Consider the following 20,696-nt stretch of genomic DNA (forward strand, 5'->3'; position numbering starts at 1 on the left):
CATCCGCGCACGGCTCACATATAGCCCATTTATTAGTGCAATTTTTAAGTTCCTTATTTTTCAAAGTTCACCTTTTTACGTTATCAAATATTTTTACGTTTTCAAGAATTTTATATTTTAACTTACCGCAGTTTCTTATCCAAATGTAAAATCTTTTATCGCAGTCTATAAAAAATTGAAACAATTTACAATTTTATGATATAATATTATTATTATTACAATTTCTATATATATGCACATCTGTCAAATATCGTGATTTATTTCACATTATTATTATCTATTTTAATAAAAAAAAAAACAAAAACACTTGCAACAATCAAAAATAAACCGCCTGCCGCGAACGGAAAATGCCAAGAAAGCACGCAATTTCCGCGAATCTCGTAATTTTTTTGAAAAATCAACAATTTCAACGAAATTGTAAATTCTTCAAATCACTGCACAAGTATAATTCACAATAATAATTTTCAGTAACTACGATAAAAAATCGTATACTGAAAACCGCAAACGAAAGTGCAATGGGAGTAAGAGTAAAGTCTGTGATAAAATTAATTGGCAATAGAAAATTAATAATTTTCAAATAGAAAAATTTTGAAATTACCGAGGATTTACAAATAATAAAGTAAAAATATTAAATAATTTATGTTTTCGAATTTTGCTCGCGGAGAGGATCTTTAAAACAAGATTTTTAGAAGAGAGGACCTTTAAAATATAAACAGGCAAAAACGTTGGAAAAATTAAAGCGCGCGTTTAAACAGATAAACGCAATGAAATAAATACGCAATTGTTTTTACTTATCGCTGTAAGCTCACAAGCTTCTGACGTGCTATACACTTTTATATAATATATACAAGGTGTCCGGTAACTAACGGACCAATGATTAAGGGCGGATTCTCTGGCCAATTTGGAGACGATTTTTCCTTAGCAAAAATGTTGAGAAGTCAATAATTTTCGAGTTATAAGCGATTGAAAAAAATAGGTTTTTTGAAAACTAAACGTTTTGGAGTTAAAAGTCTAACATAATTACATTCTTCAGTTAATTTCAGGTAGAGTTTACTATAATAAAATTTTAATTTAAGGCTTAGTTATAAAGATACATAATGACAAAGATTGGAAAGTTGTAAAAAATGATGACCTTTTTCGACATTTTCGCTGAGGAAAAATCGTTCCCAAATTGACCAAAGAATCCATTTGTAATCATTGGTCTGTTAGTTACCGGACACCCTGTATATTGGACACGAGTTTCGTTTGTTTCAGATTCTCGAGAGTTGAAGTAGGAACATACGAGTATCATATATCGTTTGTGACTTGCCGAATGAAAGCAAGACAGAGAGCGAACGAGATGATGAGCTTAATAGCTCATAATGTTATAAATAAATAAATAAAAAATTATAACCTGACCTACTAGTTATTGAATCTTTTTTTAATAAAATGTTTCATTATTATTATCATCTAAGTCTAAGTCGTTTAATTACTTTTTAGTTTTTTAATAATTAATTTAATTTATTCTAGTCATTTTTATATGAGAAAAATAATATCACGTATACGTTTTATAATGAATTAATATATTTCGGGAACCGAATTATATATTCTTAATAATATAAAAGTGTTCAAAAATTATATTTGACTTTTAATTTTAATTATTTTATAGCAAAGAGTTCCGAAATCTCTTACACACATAATGGGGATTTTTTTCATCCATATAATTCGCAATTAAGTATATATGTTAATTATTAATTTTAATAAAATAAAAATTAAAATTAAAGGTCAAATATAATTTTTAAACACAAATATATTAAATTAATTATAAAACGTATACCCATAATAGTATTTTTCTCGTACAAAAATAATTAGAGTAAATTAAATTAATCATAAAAGATTAAAAATTAATTAAAGAATTTAAACTTATATTTTATATAATAATAATAAAACATTTTATTACGTCAAACCGTCGTGAAATAATTAAATAAAATTTGCTAGTTACGTCAAAGTCAAGTTTTCTAAGCTTATACAACATTTTATTAAAAAACAGATTCAATAAATATAAGTACATGTTATATATATACTTATATTTAAATGATAATCCTTAAGAGTCGCCAGTAATAAATAATGAAAATCTCTCCTCCAATTTTAAAGTCGACTAGACTGGCAATAATTTATTTAAAAAATTAGTTAAATTACAACGTTTCGGCTGTCATTGCAGCCCTTTTCAAGTAATCAGATTAAAACAATAAATCAAATTTACAGCAAACCCCCGACAAAATTAACCATTGTTTTGATGAACAATGTATAACTGACAGAAGTGAGCACAAAAAAAAAATAGATGTTGACTGTTAGCAGGAAACTTAGTCACTGTGACTAAGTTTCCTGCTAACAGTCGACATCTATTTTTTTTTTTTCGTGCTCACTTCTGTCAGTTATACATTGTTCATCAAAACAATGGTTAATTTTGTCGGGGGTTTGCTGTAAATTTGATTTATTGTATTAATCTGATTACTTGAAAAGGGCTGCAATGACAGCCGAAACGTTGTAATTTAACTAATTTTTTAAATAAATTATTGCCAGTCTGGTCGACTTTAAAATTGGAGGAGAGATTTTCAATACTTATATTTATTGAATCTGTTTTTTTTATAAAATGTTTTATTATTATCATATATAATATAAATTATTTAATTATTTTTTAATTTTTTTATGAGTAATTTAATTTGTTCTAGTTATTTTTGTACGAGAAAAATACTATCACGGGTATACGTTTTATAACGAATTAAATATATTTATGTTCAAAAATTATATTTGACCTTTAATTTTAATTTTGTATTTTATTAAAATTAATAATTAACATATATACTTAATTGCGAATTATATGGATGAACAAAATCCCTATTATGTGTGTAAGAGATTTCGGAACTCTTTGCTAAAATAATTAAAATTAAAAGTCAAATATAATTTTTGAACACTTTTATATTATTAAAAATATATAATTCGACTCTCGAAATATATTAATTCATTATAAAACGTATACGTATTAGTATTTTTCACATATTAAAATAATTAGAATAAATTAAATTAATTATTAAAAAACTAAAAATTAATTAAACGACTTAGACTTAGATGATAATAATAATGAAACATTTATTAAAAAATAATTATAATAGGTCAGGTTAATATTTTATTTATTTATTTATTTATAACATCATAAAATTCTGTCCTTTCCGAAATACGCGAACGCTACGAAAAGATAAATCTCGTACATGCCGCCGGACGAGTTCATGAGCATGAGACGCTCTTATCTTGGGAACGTATTAATAGTTACTGCATTGACCACTACTACGATATGGCACTGAAATCAGTGAGAAATGCTGGTCTCTCCTTCATCCAGACCTTTGGCGATCTGTCTATTAATCTGTGGTATTGATTCTCAATTTTATCAACTATGAATAAAATTTTTCTACAAATTGCATATTCGCTTCTTTGTATCATTATTATTTATAAACAATGTATTTATGTATTTTACATATTAATTATTACAAGCAATAATTAAGATTTGCAAATAGCAAGCCATATAAATATTTTTTTATATATAATCGTTACTATAATTTGATACTTTGGAATATTACAATTTCATTATATATTACATCATTTGAATTAAATATAAGTTTCAGAAATATTTACAATGGATTTTCCACTTTCTCAAAAATACAAATAAATTTTTAAAATGTCTATTTATAGATAAAATATTTATATTGCGTATACTCAACTAAATAAATTGTAAAATACATAAATGCGTATTCATAGATAAATATCATATTTAAAAAGTTTACATCCATATATTGTAATAATTAATATTATAGTTTAAAAAATGGATATACATATATTTTTTTAATAATAATTTAATTATTTTTAATAAATTATAATTTAATATTAATTAAAAAATATATATAGCATGATAGAAAGTATACTAATATAATAATATCAATTTGTTGGAATGTATAAATGTGAATGTAATTTATTAGCTACAATATAATATTCTTAAAACAAAAATGTATGACTTAATAATAAGACCTCGGTAATTACAAGATTAAAATAATGCTAATACTAGCTAGCTAAACATAAAAAAATATGTTTTGGTTTATATACATTATTTAGGAGATTAAAAAAAAAAAAAATAGGTTTTCTTCTAGCTTATTGCGTCTACATTATCTTACATTTGGCTTGCATTGATTTCTAATTAGCATTACTTTAATCTTTGCAAACAGTCAAAACAAAACAATTATAATAATACTATAAAGAAAAAAATATAATAAAATCCCAAATAAATTCACAGGTCATATAATCATGTAGACATATAACCATATATAAAGATATATATAACAGATATAACATTTTACAAATATACTTTATATAATTTGCAAAGAATAAACTACAAGAGTTAATTTACTTAAATCACAGAAACAAATAAAATGTAAAATATTTTTATTTTATCAAATTGATATATAAATCCTGAATGCAAATCTAAACAATGATATTTATATTAACAAATTTATTTTAGTTTCTATATGTACATAAATATCCATAAAATAGAAACATTATAGAAATATTTTTTGTGTTGCTCTGAATATTTTTTTTAGTTTTCAATTTTGTTAAAATATTCATCATAGATATATCACTGAAATTTCTCGATGTTGTCAATTACTGATTTAATTTTAAAAGCAAAAATCAATGTTGAATCTTACTTTCTTAAATCTGTTACAATAATAATTAAATATATTTCTATTTATAGCTTTGCATTCTTTGAATTGTACTGTTGCTATAAATTTGTCGCAATTAGTACATATTACTATTGTTCAAAAAATATAATCCTGTTAAAAAGAGAGAAAATCTTTATTAAATTATTAAATACCTATAATAGAGTTATTCTATCATTTCTAATATTTAAAATCTCCATTCAATTTTGATAAACTTTAATACATGCAAAATATTTCAAAATCAGAGATACGTGTTCTTTTTTAATACAAAATTCTACTATTATCTATATTACTGCATTTATTTTGTTATTTTACTAATTGATTCTAATCAACCTTTAACACTCCGTTAAATGTAACTCGTCATTTCTAAATATAAATATTGTAAAATGTTATGCTATATTTTTTTTTGTCTTATATTATCATCTCTAGGAGGATGGTGACTTCTCGACATATATATCTGTACCTTTTTATAGTTTTTCGAAATATAGGATTTAATTGAACACTGGTTCCAAATGGCCAAATTAGAGAGATTTTCCTGTCAAGATATTCTCGGTGGTGATCGAATAGATCCGATGTTTCTAACTGGATTTGAATCCGGACTCTCGGAGAACAGAACTTTTTGCATCACGATCGCTCCACTTTGTCTTATATACATAAAAATGATTTATGAATTATTATTATTATTATTTATGACTTTTGTATTAAATATCTGTAAGTAGGAGAAATTCTATTCATGATATAAGCAAAATATAAATATCTAGCCGTAAAATATAGTATAATTTAGCTTATATTCCAATAATGCAATTTTGAAAAATAATTTTATGTAGGGATAAATTTGACATAAAAAATACTCTTTAATTTATATTATTTTTTCAAATTTTTTACTAAATAAAATTAAGGAATTATTTTTCAAAATGACATTTTCGTGAAATCTAAATGTACATTTAAAAACGCGCGCATTCAATAAAAATTTATTAAAATAATATTTTCCAGTTTTGAGTTATTTACTCAAAAGCAAAGTGAACTGAATTAAATTTAGTAGGATTATTTTAGACTCTAGATGTAATCAAGCATTTATAAAAAAAATACGTGCCTCTTATTTTGAATTGTTCTGAATGTATCTAAGCTTTATAAAAATCGGATGACATTTTCAAATATATTTTCTTGTAAACTCTATATTTTCATTTAAACTTACATGTTAAACTTTAAATCCAGTACCATCTGTAAGAGACATAATTGCATGTTCTTGAGTTATTGCCGCGAGCTCTTTAAGCCATTCATCCAATATAACAGCACATAAAACAATATTTTGTACTGGACTCACTTCATCTGGCGATTCCCATGAAGATTTCATATATCTAATAAAGAAAAAAGAAAAAATTTTTAATTTAATTAATATTTATTACAATGAGAAGTAAAAATTGGTAAATTTTTAATGCACATTATAATAATACAAAAAAGTTGCTACTTGTGAACAGAAATTCAGAATAGAAAAATTTTGAAAAAAAGTTACTTAATATATTATTCAGTTTTCTCTTTGCACATCGCAATTCAAAAAAATTTATAAATTAATCTTAAATTTTAAACTTTTATCAACTATTGTTAGTAATCTTATTTTTACATGATAGATTTTTCCAAGTGTTTAAAAAACATTGATTGCAGCCATATTAAATTATATAATATATAAATTAAATTTTTATATAATAATATAAAAATAATACATATAATATATATGTATATAATAATATATAAAATATATAATAATATAATAATATATATTTAAAATAATATATAAATTAAATTATATAATATAATAATAAATCGTATAAATGTTTTTTGCACTATGATCAAAAATATAAAATTTTTCTTCTCAACCACTTGACAATGTTAAATCAAGATAGATTGTTAAAATACAATGAGACTTCTCTTGTTTTCATTAATAAACAAATATGTAGTTACAATAAAAGAAATTAGAAATCTTAAATAATTTACCTATATCCAGAACCAACCATTTGTAACTGATCCTCTGACATACTGGACGGCTGACTGATAGAATTTGTTAAGCTGCTTAGACCTAGGCTATTACTTGAGCGTCTGAACATTTGTGTAAATGATAATGTCAAACTTCTTCTTTTTGATTCCCCTGTAAATAAGTGACATATAATATGTATATAAATTTAAACGTGCAAAGCTATATCAATTATAGATGTAAAAATATTATATTAATACATACGTTTTTTAAATACTTTTCGACATGCGTGGCACAAAAGTTTAAAAGATTCGATTAATACCAAATTAGACAGAAAGCGAGGACAAGAGATATAAAAACAGAAAGAGGGGAAATGTCGAAAGTGTTTTTTACTGTAGTCATATTGAATTATGACATCGAAAAAGAATCATAAAAGTCATTTTCTTCTGAAACTAATATTTTTTTTGTATGCAATCCCTCTCCTTCTATTCTATTCAATAATATGGATTAGTAAAATACGCAAAAAAATTTTTTTTTATTATCCTTCATTTATGAATTATATGACTCATTTATATTTATCCTAAATTTCAAGCAAAAGTGCATCTTATGACAACTGATCAACTGATTTACAGCTATTTATTAATTCATGAATTAAAAAAAAAGCTTTTCGCATATTTATATTATATTTATTATTATTATATTTATTATATTATTTTATTATTTAATAATTCATATGTGATTTCTTACTTCATATAATTTAGTATGACGTCAATAAGATCAAAAGCCTTATATAGATATACAGAGAAAAATGTATGTATATCTAATTTTTAAGACTCCTAACTTTACACCGACTATGTTGGAATTGTGACGTCAGAGGCGAGAAAAGACGAGGCTCCAGAAGCGTTAAAATTTATTTTATTCCGTTATTCACTATTTACGAATAAATTAATACCTCTTGAGAATGGTTCACCAGTCAGAGAATGCTTCTTAACAGACGAGGATTGAGCAGCAGCTTCCAATACATTTTTTCTTGCATTTACTAGCTTGTCCTCTCGACTAATCAGAAATAATCTTGCTTGTTCAACCAATAAATCTACATTATTGTGTTTTGACAGAAAATTATCTATTTTGTGCTTTAACGATGCCAGCACCTGTAATATAAATTACATAGATGTTAATTTATAATTTACAATATTTAATTAATTAATATTAATTTATAATATAACTGGTAATAATTATCTAAGATAATAGCAATGTTCTTTCTAAAAATAAATACAATTACAATTATAATTACAGCATAATAAAATTACAGAGTGTCCCATAAGAAATTGCTGAAACTAATCAGCTGTCATTTTTTAATGCATGCAATTATTGAGAAAACAAAAATTGTGTTGAAAAGAGAAAAGTCTCCAGTTTTTAATTGATATAAATAAAATGTTTGTACATCAGTTTATTTTATTGAAAAAAGTACCAATAATCACATATGTAAGCTAATAATAAATGTTTTTGAAGTGCGCACCATTTGAATTTGTACAAAAATTCTGTTCTTTTACGAAAAATCGTAAAAGCTTTTTCTAACATGTCATTTTTAATGTTATTGACGATCCTTTTAGTAGTTGCTATTAAATCTGGCACTATTGAAAATATTTATCATTTTATGTAATTATTAGCACTTTTTTCATTATTTTTTATTTATATTCATTAAAAACTGCAAACTTCTCTCTTTCCAACACTTCTTTTCTCAATAACTGCAGTGCATTAAAAAATGACAGCTGATTAGTTTCAGCAATTTCTGGGAGATACCCTGTATAATATATATATACCTGAAACAAGGATCTGATGCTAGGTTGAAATACAAGAGAATGATTCAGCAGAAAGGACTGCAACAGAGGTTGCGGATATATCGCCAGTCTGCTGATGAGACCTGTGAGATGCAAATTGACGTACAAGTTATTGCTAATCATACACTCGAGCTTTCGCAAAACTACGTCTAGAAATATGCCGATGTTCGGCTGTCCGTTGAACACATCCTGCCGATACAGAGAAGTATTGTTATTCCTATTCGAGTCGATGCTCGACGACATTTTCCCAGGATTCAATTCTGCTACATTGTCACGATGACGATCGGCAACGTCGTTGATAATCTCTTCTTCAATCGCAGTCGCCTCGTTCACATCTTCCTCCACCTCTTCACTCGCCTCGTTCTCCGGAGTGGACTCCATCGAGCCTCCCTTCAACGCGAAGCTCTCGTAGCCGCTGCTCTCTCCCAAGGACACGAGCGAGTTTACAGTCGTGGAATCATTATTATTATTATTATTCGTGCAACTATCAGGTTCCCTCTTCTCCAGACAGGTCTCCTCCGCAGAGTTCGTTCCTCCGATGTCCTCGTTCAACAATTCCGCGATATCGGCGTCCAACTGCGCCTGCTCGTCCAAGGACAGCACATCGGAGTCCATCGTCAATTCGTTCTTCACGCCGCTGCGTTCATTGCTGTTCAAATCCTTGCCTTCCAACAGACACTGGAAGTTGAACAGCACGTTGTCTATCAGCTCGTTCTCCTCGTTTTCGCACAGGCTCGCGTACTTCAACTGCGACAACGTCCTGGACTCCTCTAGCCTCCTCTGATCGGACATGATACTCTCGCTGGTGTTGCTCTGCAGCGAGTCGTTGCCGTCGTAGGGGCGGGACCAGTTGGAGCAGGCGATGCGGCAGGCCTTGATCTTCTGCCTGGCGTCGCAGAGGTAGGCGTGATAGTTCCCGTACAGGCTGTCCGACAACCTGGCGCCGTAGTTCATGGACGCCGGCAAGGATTTTAGCGGGTCGTACGCGTATCTGTCGTACGTGGACGACATGCTGCTGGGTAGGGAGTTGGTCTGCGAGTTCAGCGTGGACGCGGAGCAGCAACCCGGGGTCAGCGACACGAACTTCTCCGCGGCGCGCCCAAACGGATCTATGTCCCTCAGTCGACTGCGTTGGGAAAGCATTACGTGCGAGCAGGGATTTAACGCGCTCAAACAGAGTTCCAGCATAATGTCCTCGCAGTTTAAGTTTACCAGGGTTTCGAACAACGCCAGGGTAACTATGCATAACTAGAAATTGGGGAAACGAAATATCAGAGATAAGTCAGATGTTTGGAACGTTATTACGCATTTTATTTTATACAGGGTGTCCGAGACCACAAATACATGAAATGGTGATACATATTTGACCTTGACAGCAGTTGCGAAAGAAGTCTCAAGGTCAACTTGAAAATCTTAATGGAAACACCCAGTTTTTTATTATATCATCTTCTTCTACCAATTAATTGGAACAACTTTTGTTTAAAACATTTTTTCTGAAAATGCCTCCATTGACTTTTTGACATGTATTTGAAATAAAAACTACTTTTTTGAAAGAGTTGACCTTGAGACTTCTTTCATAAGTGCTGCCAAGGTCAAATATGTATCATCATTTCATGTATATGTTAAAACCTACAACTTTTGTTTAAAACATTTTATCTGCGCTCAATTTTCAAAATATTTGTAATTTATAGGTGGTCTCAGACACTTTGTATACAGGGTGTTCCAAAAAGGGTCCTGCAACAGTTAAATATCTCGAAAAAGCTTTAAAAAAAGTGTTTCAAATAAAAATTGTAGAGCTTTAAGTGACATTAAATATAATAATATTAGTGTGACTATAAATAATATTATATTAAGGCCACGTGAAATTTATTTGAAATTTTTTAATGGAAACTCCTGTTTTCGATTACATTTAGGGTGTCTACTCAAATTTTGTAAAATATGTTCCCTAAGAATTCTTATAAAAATAAAAAAATATAAAACAAAAAATTTATTATAACCGCGTATCAAGGAATACCAATTTATTGAATTATTTATTAAATTATTATTTAATTATTTATTAAATAAATAAGGAGTATTAATTTACTTAAATATTATCTATTAGAAAATTGCACAATTTTCTATGATAATTTATATAAGATTTTGATATTAAAAATTAAAAATAGATTGTCAATAACAAAAAAGTCACATAAAAGTTCAATAAAAACTTCAATATATATTAGACATATGTTTCTTAAGTTCTAAATAAGAATAAAATTTCCATTAAATATTTTTCGAATTGAAGCTTGAAAAATACAGTATTTTGACATAAAATACAAAATATATATATATATATATATATATATATATATATATCTTGTAAAACATTCAGTTTTCGGTAATCTTATTTTAATACTTTTATGCGCAGAATAATGACAAATTAATTGATGTAAAGAAGACACATAATTGTTTTTAAGAAAAATATGTTTTGAGAAAAATTGTATAAATTTTCTTCAACATAACTATGCGTTTTCTTTACACCAATTAATTTGTCTAATTGTTTTATACCCAAAAATATTAAGATAAAATCGAAAAATAAAAATTTACAAGATATTTTGTATTTTATTTCAAAATAAAAGGAATTTTCATTTTAAAAAGTTTTAAGTTTTTACATGATCTTAATATAATGCTATTTATAGTCACATTAATATTATTTAATGCGCTACTTGAAGCCCTACAACTTTTTTTCAAAAAGCCTTTGTTTAGAGATATTTGACTGTTGCAGAACTTTTGGGACACCCTGTATAAATGGTGTTTCAAGAGGAACGTTCAATGTTCTAGGATGGACATGGTTTTACACATCATTTTAAACAAAAAACACATTCTCTAGTCTGGGCAATTATAAAGATACAACTAAGTCCTCCTGAAACACCTTGTATAAATGGATTATAAGAAAGGATAATATATTTTTTTCAATTTACCCTTGATCGAGAAGAGATCCTTTGTATCAAACTATCCAATATCCTACAGTCATCGTAATTATACTCTAGTAGAAATCTAATAAGCGACTGTAACAAGCCAGGATCGGTGACGGATCGAAGAAATAAATCAAAATAAGCTGTCGCTGCGACTAATTCTTCCACAGTAGTCTGTAAATATTTTTGCCAAATAATTAAAATATTAAAAAAGTATAAAATACAAGATCACGCTTTATTCGCAAATTTCTTTTTACTAACCATCGATAATATATGAAATAATATATTATTAATTGTTAAGCAAAAAAAATTTATATATTCTGCAACATAGTCATCACAATATACATATTTTTTTGTTAAATTTCCGTTTACAAAATGAGTTTTAATTTCTGTTACTGATGTGAACAAATATACATATAATTTTATGTTAATCTCACCATTGGAAATTATTTTTGATACATCAAGCGAGAAAAAGAGAACAAAAATAATTTTTAAAAATATTAGTTCTTCTATAACTATTTCCTTTTTAGCATTTAAATTGTTCATTTTACAATATCAAGTTAATAAGATTTCTCTGTGTGGTAAAAGAAGGATATAAAATTATTAGATACAGAATTATTAGATAATGAAGCATATGTGTCACAGATAATAACATGTATTAATATGTGAAAAAAGCATACAAAGATTATATATAATGCATATACATATATACACAAAATAATTAACATTTATTAAATGGAAATATTAATACAAATAAGTATTGAACCATAATAAAAATAAAGACAAAAATAGAGATGGACAAAATTCTTTATTAAAATAAAATATCATATAAATAACATAAAATTACAAAAAAGCAGAAACTATATCTTTGTAAAGTTAGCACTGCATTTTCAAAATTTCGTTATAATAGAGTTTCAATTACTCTTAAAAGAATTTGTAAAGTTTCCATTTAAAAAATTTATTATAAATTAAATATAAGAATATGAAAATTGGCTAATTTTTTTAATTTTAATTTTATCTCAAATTTTACGAATAAAAATAATCATTAAAAAGGAGCTATTTAAAATTTTGAAGAAATTACTCGATCAAAAATTTAGAAATTTTTTTTATCCAACAATCATAAAAACTTTTTATTGATTTAAACCTAAAAAGTAATTATTAGATATATTCCAACTCTAAGAAATAAAATATAGGAATATTTTACAATCAATAAAACACTTTTAAATGTATCAGAAATTCTAAAATTCTTTTGAGAAGAAAACTAATTAATTATATCAAATTTCTAAAAATAGAGTGCTAACTTCAAATATAAAAACTATAGCTGCAAAGCAAAGCAATAATATAGCAATATGTGTATTGTGCTTGAATGTTATAAATTATAAACCACTTGATCTTGGTATTTTTAATTATAAATATTTTTTATATGATATCACATGAATAACAATATCACCAAATTTAATATAATTAATAAACATATTTGTGATTTATTATACATCATAAGCGATTTATTATATATTATTATAAATCACAAGTGGTTTATTATTAAAATAAATTTATTTATTTAAAAGCATAACTTGTTCTTATTAATTATACTTTTAAATAAATTAACTAAATTGACATAACAATGGATATCAATATTTCAATGGATACTTTGAATATATTCATGCAAAGATAATTTTAAAATATGATGTTATACACATATGTAATATACTTATAATATACTTATAATATTAAAAGATTATAACACATTGGAAACAGAATTATTTAAATAAAAGAAATTATTAAATAACTATTAACTTTAGTGTTATAAATAATTTAGTCTTCTTTTAATATAACAACATTAAGTATAAATAAATAAAATTCTAGAAATATACTAAAATATATCGCAATATTAAAAATTATATTTTATAGAAAATGTGTAAAGAGTTATATAATTTTATTTTATTTTATAAAGTATCAATTGAAATACTATACTGTAAAAACTGATAATTTGTACTAACCCAATATTGTTGTACATCTAGCTGTTCTAGGGTCAAGCCAAGAGAATCCTATGAGCATCATAAAAATATCACCAGATAGAAAAAGATACTAATACCATAAACTACATAATGACATCAATGATTTATATGTTATTAGCTTCAATACCAGTGCGCTTAATTTTACCATCACCACATTGATGAATTCACATTTGATAACATAAGAAGCATTGTGCACATAAAATCATAATTAAAATCAATAAAACAATAAATTATAAAAACAAACACAAGTTTTTGTGAAACTTCAATTACAATAAAAACTGTACAATTTAAAAAATACACAAAAATTTTAAAGTTTAAGCAATTATGATTTGTGAAAAAAAATATTCAAAATAAATTTAAAATGTTCCATGAAATAAGAAAAAAATTTATTTATATGCAATATTTATTGCATAAAATAAAATATTTTAATAAGTAGTTGAAAATGTCTTCTATTATTTACTATTATTTATGAATTTTGTAAAAATGTAATCTCTTATTCAATTTTAATAATATTTGAAAATTTATACATGTTTTTTTATTACACAATAATATTAAAGTGTATTTGTAGGAATTAAAATAAATGTTTGTATATTATATTAAATACCTTCTTTCACCACATGCATTGTTACCAAAACATAATTAAAAAAGATAATATGTATGTTACAAATAAATAAGTCAATGCTCTTATGTAAAATTTTACATTATTAAAATATGAAAAAAATTAATTTAAAACTTTTTTTAAAAATAAGATAAGCAATTCATTAATATTAATATTAAAATATTTTTTTTATATTGAATTATATAAATATTAAATTTACTTAATTCACTTAATTACATAATTTTATTTAATTCCATTAATTATTTCAATAAAATAAATATTATATATTTATTTCTTTTATATGTTGAATTATATAAATATTCACCTGTAACAATGCTGGACCCATGACAGGAACTAAAAAACCTTGGTATAAAAATTCAAGTAACTGTTTCTGTACCATCGGATGTGCCACTTGTGCAACCGCATTGCAGAACTCTAGAGAATTCATGAGCTGCATAAGTGCAGGTAAGTCATTTACGTCGTCTGGTGTAAGTTGATACCAATCATCTGTCTCAATTCCAAGTTTTCTCGGAAGTAAAGAGTAAAGCCCACTCAATCCTGTCGCTAGTACCTAAATAAATGCAAATAAGATTAATATTTATTTATATTATACATATATATAATTATAACACATTATTTATATTATACATATATATAATTATAACACATATATATTTTCTATATATTTATATTCTAATCAAATTATTTACAGGACATATGTTGGAGTCGGCGATGTATAATCCAACTTCGTCATTCTTCTTCGAGAGTGACATACATAATAACATAGCATCACGTGCTTGCTGGCCAACGCCACCCTCTCGATGAATGTAAGGTATTAATAAATTAAATATAATAAATCTAAAAAATCAATATATCTTAGTAAAAATATATTTATGTAAAACATCTGTCTCATAAACAACAAACTATACTTACTTATTCTTTCCAACTGCATTTGATTGAAAAAACAAGTCAAGCAAAGCCATATTTTGCATTAAGACTACACACAACTGATTCAATAATACTACTAATTTTTTTTCTACTTCTAATGGCATAATGTCGTTTGCACATTCTTCTAATAATCGTAAGAGCGGCCTAGTGACTGGTTCATGTGCAAGAAGGGCATTATTGTATGAAATGAGTAACTCGTAAAGCTTCATTTGCTCCAATCTTACAGCATTATTAAACCTGCAAAAAAAAATAGTATTTTTACACTAAACATACAATTTTTTTAAAATTATGCAATTAGCTTAAGTTATTAACTGGAAATGGAATACAAATATTAAAAAGTAGAAATGTACCTTCCTGTATGTATGCTCCAGTCATACAGTTTAACAAGTAAATTTTCACTTAATAAATATTCCAAACATGGGGAATGTGTTGCTGTGTTGCCTTGTTGATAGTGATTATGTGAATTAGAGTCCCGCAGTTCCAGCATCAGTAACGTCACCATTTGATCAATGTGATTAACAACTCCAAGCACATCATCTTGACTAGGTACTCCTTTAAGAGGCTGAAATTAATTAATTACCAATTAACATGGTTTGCAAAATACTTTTAGCTCTTAGTTTAATATCTAAACAACTAATATAATTTATGTTGAGATATATGTGTATATATAATAGATTCAAAAGTTAGAAAACTATATTTATAATATACTTTTAATGCTAAATATAACTTTTTAATTCTTAATTTGAGATATAAAAGAATTAATGATAAATAGAAATAATTTTCATATTTGATAAATATTAAATGTTCTATTAAATATGAAAAATATTAAATTTTATTTTAAATTGTCAATGTGTTAACTGTTTAATATTTAAGAGAATATTAGATATATAATAATTGTATTTCACACACAATAACATCAAAACATCTGATTTGAGTTATAATATATAACCTAATATATGATGCACAAGTTATATCAATATATGTGTATAAAATATTAAAATCACAATACAAGAATCATACTAAAAATAAATACTAGTAAATAGTACTAGGAATAAAATAATTCTAAATAAATAAAAAAATATGCACATATATGTATATATATGTATGTAAAATAGAATGTTTTAATATTAATAAAACTAAAGTAAAAAATTCTCTGTGCATCACAAAACTGATTGCATAAAATAATACTTACACTTATATTACAATTTATTATCATTAGCACTGTTTGTTTTTAATAATAAATTGCAGACACTGCAATCCTTCTTCGTAACAAAATAGATATATTTTTATAGCTCTCACATTATTACATTTAAAAACAGATTATAAGGAAAAAAAAGAATGAAAAACTGCTTTTTTTTACATATAATCCATTTTTGTAGCCATGTGAAACAATGAAATGTGTGCGAATTTCAAATTAATAGAAACGACTGTAGAAAAAAGGCTGGTTCTTACTAAGGAGTGTACAATAATTTCATAAGTCTGTTGCCAATGTTTGCAGAAGCTGTCGTAACATGCGGACGGATCGGCATTCTTCGGTGGAGAGTTTCTGGACCGTTGCTTGCTGAAGCTGGTGCGCAGTGGGCTATTTTGCAGCCAGCTCATCTTTGCAAAAATATATATATATATATATGTCAATTCTTCACAAATGCGATACTGTCAGTTTCCAAGTCATCACGTTCGCAGCCTCGATGACGCGTCGCCTCGTTTCCAGCAAAATATTTGCATATACCAGTAAAATGGAGTTCCCTCAATCCTTATCAGGGGATTGTCCTATCAACACACATATATATATATAAGCCACGTAAATAATACGATACGACATATGATACGTGTTTACAATCAAATGATTAGTGGATTCGCATATATGTATTATATACTTACGATAAAAATATGCATGTGAGAATAAATTATCATCGATGATAATCCGGTGATTCATTCGTCAGTTTCGCGTTTCACGAATTATTCGAGTTTGACTTGATATTATTTTCTTCTTGTTCTCTTCTCATTTTATTAATTTTTTTTTTTTTTTTTGCGTTACATATTTTCATTCGTTGCGACTAATCGTGACTAGCATATATTGTCGAGAATTATTCGAAGTAATACCTTTGGCTGTCATTAAAAAAATACATATTCGGATTTTCAGATGCGCACTCTTGATCTTGATACCGTAGATCATCGAGCTACTATCCGAGGAAAAAATTGGAGTTAGTTCAATGTTTTTGACTACGATACTAGAATAGAAACTAGAAAGATACTAGTAGGGATAGCATCGACCAATCAACAAAGCGGGAAATTTTAAATCTATTAAGGATCGGCAGGCGACATGGTGGAGACGCCTATCGGCCGGCCGGGAATTACGGATTCTTATTTTCCAGATATTAGCGAAAATATTGAATGAATCTTATTAAATTTAGGATATTCTTAAGGGTCGGCAGGCGACATGGTGGAGACGCCTATCGGCCGGCCGGGAATTACGGATTCTTATTTTCCAGATATTAGCGAAAATATTGAATGAATCTTATTAAATTTAGGATATTCTTAATCAGTAAGCTCATTTGTAGTCCTCTAAAGAGCTATTTTATGAAAAAAAGATAAAAATAAAAATTTTTAATAAACTTGGGGGAATGCACAGCTAGGAACGGGTAAGGTTGGGTTAGCCGCGAGTCCGTATTTTATTTATTATAAATTTTTAAGAGCGAAAATGTAAAATCCGGCCTTTTAGAGGACTGCTTTATTATATAAAGAATATATTAAAAAAAAATTCACGAAGTTATGTCACTTATTTTATGAAATATCTGGACGATAAGATTCTCACTAGATTCATAAGGAGCAGGGGAAATTTCTGTGGTAACATGCTGACTGCTTGACAAGGAGAGAGCATCATTCCATCTTTGTCTCTCTTACATCGCATATGTAGTAGCGTCCATGTAGGTACAAACACTAATACGTGAGCACACGGATGCAAATATTGAGAGATAATGTCAGCAAAAAGGCTATCATATTATTTTTATTTTTTTGTATATGTATGCATATGTAAATAAAGAACAAAAATAAAAACTATTTTAAGATGACATTTTATAATTAATTTTCTATATGTATTTGCATTTTATTAATATGTATTACATTTTTGATATGTTTTTAATTTATAATTTATATAAACATAAGTATGAAATAAAAATTGAAATAGTTCTGAAAATAAGTATATTAATGATAAAATTATTCAAAACAATAAAAAAATTAAATTTAATATTTTTTAGTGTTTGTACCTACATGGACGCTACTACATATGCGATGTAAGAGAGACAAAGATGGAATGATGCTCTCTCCTTGTCAAGCAGTATTAAAAGCCATATTAAAAGCTCTAGCTTCATTCAATTAATAATCCAATATAATAATCAACAATTATTTTTATATAATATATAGTATTTTTAAATATTTTTAAATATTTAAAAATATTTTTTTTAAGATTAATTGAGGAAAAGAATATTTTAAATATTTTTTTTCAATTAATTTTTAAAACAAATTTTTAAAAATATTTTTATATATTCAAATATTTATTATATTATATAAAAATTATTGTGAATTATACTCATTGGAGTAATAATTATTGATTGAAGCTTGTTATGGCACAAACTGAACATCTTGTACATTGTCTGTATAATATTTTACTTATTTATAAAATGTTTTTTATAAATAAATGAAATATTATATATATATAATATATAAGATTATAATATATAAGATTATTGATGTTACATTGTATAACTCTCATTTCTTTCTCTCTGCTACATAAGTACTTATGACGTGAAAGAACTTACGAGTAACGTATGATGGCTCAATGCAAGAATATTTAATCACGTAAAAAACTTGAGTTCAAATATATCAATATCAATTTTTTTATAATATATTGGAATATAGAAAATCATAGAAATATATTTTTTATATAGGCGATAAACTTAAAAATTTGATATTGAAAATATTTTAATCATTTTACAACTACACATACTATAAATATATAAATGCAAAATAATTCCGTAAATAAATTTCAAGTAATAAATCAATTGCACACATGCACACAGCTGGTATGTAGATTTTTATTAAATTTATTTTCTGAATTATTTTACACTTATATATAGTGTATGTAGTAAAAATATTTTCAATATATTAAAAAATTTTTAAATCGCCGAAATATATTTTTTTATCATTTTTCTATATTCTAATATATATATATATATATTATAAAAAAATTGATATTGATATATTTGAACTCTAATTTATATACTGGATGATATACTGAACATCCTTGCATTGATTATACATTACTCAACGTTCTTTCACGTTATAAGTATTTGGAGCAAATTATACAATAGCATCAATAATCAAAAAGAAATCAAGAATATAATCAACATATCCCTTATATAATATATATATATATATATATATATATATATATATGTTATATATATATACGTTATGCACATATGTGCATAACCATATATACTTCCAAAAAGTGGGTGCTTATTAGTTTTGCTACGTTACTGCTTTCTGCTACGGAAGGCCAGAAAGCATTTTCAGGCGGCATCTCGCGTATACCGGCACGGTAGATGAACAAGGAGAACACGTGATTATCGGTCCTTGTCTCTCTTACGTGTGTCCGCGTGAGCGATGCAGTTGGTGTATGTACGTGTACAGACATACACCACTACATAAAACCCGAGAATTGGTTTCTCGGCGTTGGCAACACTGAAATTGGAGTTTCGCGTTGTCACCGCGCGAGGTCTCCAACATCAATTCGGAGTTTGGCTGACCGACCTGTCGACCCTTAATCAGTAAGCTCATTTGTAGTCCTCTAAAGAGCTATTTTATGAAAAAAAGATAAAAATAAAAATTTTTAATAAACTTGGGGGAATGCACAGCTAGGAACGGGTAAGGTTGGGTTAGCCGCGAGTCCGTATTTTATTTATTATAAATTTTTAAGAGCGAAAATGTAAAATCCGGCCTTTTAGAGGACTGCTTTATTATATAAAGAATATATTAAAAAAAAATTCACGAAGTTATGTCACTTATTTTATGAAATATCTGGACGATAAGATTCTCACTAGATTCATAAGGAGCAGGGGAAATTTCTGTGGTAACATGCTGACTGCTTGACAAGGAGAGAGCATCATTCCATCTTTGTCTCTCTTACATCGCATATGTAGTAGCGTCCATGTAGGTACAAACACTAATACGTGAGCACACGGATGCAAATATTGAGAGATAATGTCAGCAAAAAGGCTATCATATTATTTTTATTTTTTTGTATATGTATGCATATGTAAATAAAGAACAAAAATAAAAACTATTTTAAGATGACATTTTATAATTAATTTTCTATATGTATTTGCATTTTTTAAATATATATTACATTTTTGATATGTTTTTAATTGATAATTTATATAAACATAAGTATGAAATAAAAATTGAAATAGTTCTGAAAATAAGTATATTAATGATAAAATTATTCAAAACAATAAAAAAATTAAATTTAATATTTTTTAGTGTTTGTACCTACATGGACGCTACTACATATGCGATGTAAGAGAGACAAAGATGGAATGATGCTCTCTCCTTGTCAAGCAGTATTAAA

The 20,696-nt window shown here is 26.4% G+C and overlaps 1 protein-coding gene across 6 annotated transcripts; it reads right to left on the reverse strand.

The window, feature by feature from the left end:
• Nucleotides 1-3,987: 3,987 nt before the first annotated feature.
• LOC114928824 (FHIP family protein AGAP011705) lies at nt 3,988-17,246 on the reverse strand. Of its 6 annotated transcripts, XR_003819128.2 has the most exons (15): nt 16,949-17,246; nt 16,520-16,837; nt 15,418-15,629; nt 15,053-15,304; nt 14,830-14,977; nt 14,445-14,690; nt 13,504-13,551; nt 11,510-11,677; nt 8,535-9,800; nt 7,664-7,862; nt 6,976-6,987; nt 6,735-6,885; nt 5,938-6,100; nt 5,206-5,386; nt 3,988-4,856 (listed from the first exon to the last, which is right to left on the reverse strand). XR_003819128.2 is itself a non-coding variant. In XM_029300185.2 (14 exons), exons 2-13 carry the CDS (start codon nt 16,667-16,669, stop codon nt 5,941-5,943), a joined length of 3,012 nt encoding a protein of 1,003 aa, XP_029156018.1. In that variant the 5' UTR covers nt 16,670-16,837; nt 16,949-17,246; the 3' UTR covers nt 3,988-4,856; nt 5,938-5,940. The 6 variants fall into 6 exon arrangements, 5 of the variants coding, with proteins under 5 accessions (XP_029156018.1, XP_029156016.1, XP_029156020.1 ...); XM_029300185.2 differs by lacking the exon at nt 5,206-5,386; XM_029300183.1 differs by lacking the exon at nt 3,988-4,856 and having other exon boundaries at nt 5,023-5,386.
• Between the last annotated feature and the right edge of the window lie 3,450 nt (nt 17,247-20,696).

The sequence above is a fragment of the Nylanderia fulva genome, unplaced genomic scaffold, assembly GCF_048542155.1.
Source record: "Nylanderia fulva isolate GAGA-0341 unplaced genomic scaffold, ASM4854215v1 Scaffold274, whole genome shotgun sequence".
Classification (NCBI taxonomy): Eukaryota; Metazoa; Arthropoda; class Insecta; order Hymenoptera; family Formicidae; genus Nylanderia; species Nylanderia fulva.

Bases quoted from the DNA above. Each gene is read 5' to 3' on its own strand.
- LOC114928824 (XM_029300185.2), bottom strand. From the start codon at position 16,669: ATGAGCTGGCTGCAAAATAGCCCACTGCGCACCAGCTTCAGCAAGCAA. The intron at 15,305-15,417 runs GTACATTTCTAC...TTTTTTTTGCAG, and splicing joins TGGAGCATACATACAGGAAG to GTTTAATAATGCTGTAAGAT. The intron at 14,978-15,052 runs GTAAGTATAGTT...TTGATTTTTTAG, and splicing joins AATGCAGTTGGAAAGAATAA to ATTTATTATATTTAATTTAT.